This window comes from Propithecus coquereli, unplaced genomic scaffold, assembly GCF_000956105.1.
Source record: "Propithecus coquereli isolate 6110/MARCELLA unplaced genomic scaffold, Pcoq_1.0 Scaffold12, whole genome shotgun sequence".
NCBI lineage: Eukaryota > Metazoa > Chordata > Mammalia > Primates > Indriidae > Propithecus > Propithecus coquereli.
In genome coordinates this window covers 6,923,218-6,926,843 of record NW_012136080.1, presented here as the reverse complement: position 1 = coordinate 6,926,843, position 3,626 = coordinate 6,923,218, and the positions used below count along the sequence as shown (strand labels likewise).

Sequence of the window (3,626 nt, the reverse complement as noted above, 5' to 3'; positions counted from 1 at the left end):
GTGGCTGAGGTCCAAGGGCTCAGGCTTGCTGCATGTGCAGTCCAGTCATGTACTCGAGACAGCAGTCTCATGAACAGCTTTCTGCAGAAAGAGAAACATAAAGGCTTACAGGATCAACTTTTGGGAGCAGACCAAAAGAATTTAGATTTTATTTCATAAAATGAAAGTCATTATGGCAATGCTTGGGAAACAGGTCAGCAGACACACTAAGGGATTTCCCCATACTCCACCACAAAACTAGCTATGTGATTTCTGAACTCATCATTTACCATTAGCCACTGCTTCCTCATTTCCCAACAGGGACTTGGGACAGTCCATTCTAATGCCCCTCTCAACTCTGAAATTCTAACTCTAAACTAGATGTTGCTGTCTTCCCAGAGAAAGTGCATTGCACAGACGAGCTGGGGGAGGCAGGAAGAATAGGTGGTTGCCTTTCCCCTCTCTCCCACGGCAAACAGTGTGGCCAGGAACTGGCCCAATTATAGGAGGTCTCAAGATCCAGGCAGAGGGCAACAGGAGGTTCCTCAACAGAGACATAATAGCAAAAGTGTATCTGTGGAACACTGGTCTTGAATAGGTACATAAATGAACTAAAGGGGAGGAAAATGGGTAAATGTGAGACATTGGAGAAGAAGAAAAGGGAACAATCCTTCAGGCTACAAATATATAGGAATGTCTTATTTTAGCATATTTGGCCTCATTTTTCTACAGGGTTGTCTGACATGCTGCCTGGAGGCACACTTACAGAGTCGTATGAGTAATGACAAGGATCTCTTAAGTGCCACACAGTCCTTATGCTTCCCTTTGTGGAATTTTACAGGCAGACAACATGGCTAAATTCTGTTATACCATAAAACTTTCTTTACTTTTTAGGCTTTGAAATTTTATTTGCATTTCTATAATACACACACTTGCTACTTTTTAATACAAAAATTATATAGTAGTCCCCCTTGTCCACGGGGGATACATCCCAAGACCTCCAGTGGATGCCAGAAACCACCGGATAGTACCAAACCCTATATATGCTATGTTTTCTCTATGCATACATAGCTATGATACGGTTTAATATATAAATTAGGCATAAGAGATTAAAAACTAAAAATAAAATAGAACAATTACAATATACTGTAATAAAAGTTATGTGAATGTACTCTCTCTCTCAAAATATCTTATATTAATAAAAATAACTACCACAGTTGACTGTAGGTAACTGAAGCCGTGGATATGGGGGACTACTGCATGTGCTCATATAAAAAATCAAAATACAAAAATATAAAGTAAAAAGAGTGATTTTAAGCTTTCTTCTTCAAGAGGAGGCAAAAATGTCAACCTCATGAAAGGTCAGGACTTGTGTCCCAGGTCCAGGGTCACAGTACTTGGGTTCTTTCGAGGCTTTTGAAATTTGCTCTGAAGGAAAACTCTCGACACACACAGGCCTTCTTTTTTATTCACCGTCTCTCGAAACACATATTCGTTCACCACTTCCTCGTAACCTGTGTCCATAAAGAGCTGAGCCAGGAATTCTGTAAGACAAGCAGGTCAACCATGCTCGAAGTCATAACAACATCACCTTTGCTTCGCAGTAGTAAGGAGGAAAGGTAGAGGGCCAAGATTGATTTTTTTTTTTAATGAAAATTTCAATGCTAAAATTTTTTTTCTTTCTCTTTCTCTCCTTTAATAGATTTAGGGGGTATAATTGTATACATGTGTGTACACATTATATAGTGGTGAAGTCTGGGCCTTTGGTGTACCCATCACCGGAGAAGTGTATGTTGTACCTCATAGGTAATTTTCATCCCTTCCCCGCTCCCAGCCTCCCCTCCCCACTTTTGAGTCTCCAACGTCCATTACACCACTCTGTGTGTCCTTATGTAGCCATAGTTTAGCTCCTACTTATAAGTAAGAACATGTGGCATTTGTTTTTCTGTCCTGGAGTTAATTCACTTAGGATAATGGCCTCTAGTTCCACCCAAGTTTCGACAAAAGACATTATTTCATTCTTTTATCAGTGCTAAAATTTAAAGGTTTTGTTTTGGGAACTAATACACTCCTACTTCTCACCTTACACCCAAATAGAAACCTCCAGTTAAGCAATTTAATCAGAAAGAAGTAAAGGACAATCTGGTGTGCTCATCCTGCCCTATCATGAGTTCTCAAACACAAAAGCCTGAGTAAAAAGAAACAAAATTCTAAATTCATACAAGATCTGAGAGTGGAAAAAAAATCACCTGATAGTGATACACTTTCAGGAAAATTTAACTCAAATAATATACCACTAGACATTAAATGAAATAAGTAGAATAAATGACTATGTAGCAAAAATAAAGACTCTTACTAAAAGCTTTACTCCAAAGAATGTGCTTCATTATGAAGCACTTTGTGATATAAATGCATCTTCTCAATTATTTATAATTGGTCAGTCAGATTTTATGAATCAGAAACACTCAAACACCTTTTCAATTTTCAACTGACATTTTAATGATTTTGCAGTTTCAATGGTAATCACTCATTTTTAGTTTCATTTTAGTATCTAGAAGAATATTTCATTTTAAGAAATAAAAATGATTGTAAAAACAGAGCTTAAGAAGATAATTATCTCATGGTCCAGATTATTAGGTAGACTTAAAACTAATGCTCAAGACACTGGAAGAAAATGTTTATTTTCTTACCAAAAATGACTACTTAATATACCACTTTATAGCAAATTTGTATATTTAAAAACAGATCCAATCAATTCTACAGAAAAAAGTTTCTTGTTTTTGTGCTATGGGAAAGTAATCTCAAGGCACTACTGTCCTATATGCTTTATTTTTAACTGGACAAAAAGAAGTTTCTGACTTGCCCTCCCTCTTTCTTTGAGCACAGTTCCTGGTAAGGCATCCACGTGGCATGTCAGAGCCTGTCCATTAAGCTAGGTTAACTCTGGGGCAGGCACTGTCACCAGAGAAGGCTTGTGAACTCTCCATGGGCAGGGGCCATGTCTGTGCCTTCCCAGGTGCTGCGTAAGTGGTGTGTATATCAGCTTGTTCAAGGGTCCTGTGCATCCTGAGCTAAGTGCAGCCACAAGCCCTCCCCAACCAGCATTGCAGTGATAATGCAATCAAACAAACAGAAATAAAGAATAAAACATCTTAAAGCTAGATTCCATTCATCTTACCATCAGTAAAAAAATATGATCTGGTTCCATCTTGTCTAACATAAAAGTTTTCTCCAAGTTTGCTGCTGGCTTTAAACCTAAGCATGGCATGATCATATAGCCCGTAGTCACGAAACAAGACGCTTTTGCCAGGTTTTAATACCTATGAAACAAAAGCAGGTTGCACGTAACTCTGGAGAACCCAGTCAAATAAAATAAAATCTGATCAAGTTAGGAATTAAAATAACTGAGATTTGTGATAATTATGAAAGGGGTCAGACTGAAATACCCATAATACGAAGGAAAAAGGGCTTGCTAGTCAAAGTGATAGGAAGACTTGATAGGACCCCTTACTATTGCAGATACTCCTTGAGCAGCTCCAAGAGCACTCTGGAATGTCCAGTGTCATAGAATTAAAATGTTAAAGACAATAAATGAAACAGCCATCTCCTAGGATTCAAACTGTATTCAACTGTCTCTTTAAAAAAAC

At 38.1% G+C, this 3,626-nt stretch overlaps 1 protein-coding gene across 1 annotated transcript in view; it reads right to left on the bottom strand.

The window, feature by feature from the left end:
* Positions 1-1,252: 1,252 nt before the first annotated feature.
* The window catches only part of METTL6 (methyltransferase like 6), a 15,273-nt gene continuing 12,899 nt past the window's right edge, over positions 1,253-3,626 (bottom strand). Inside the window, exons 5-6 of the mRNA XM_012664516.1 lie at positions 3,158-3,299; positions 1,253-1,523 (exon numbers count right to left, since the gene is read on the bottom strand). Coding sequence (XP_012519970.1) covers positions 1,342-1,523; positions 3,158-3,299 — 324 coding nt within the window. The 3' untranslated portion in view covers positions 1,253-1,341. The remainder of the gene's footprint in view (positions 1,524-3,157; positions 3,300-3,626) is intronic.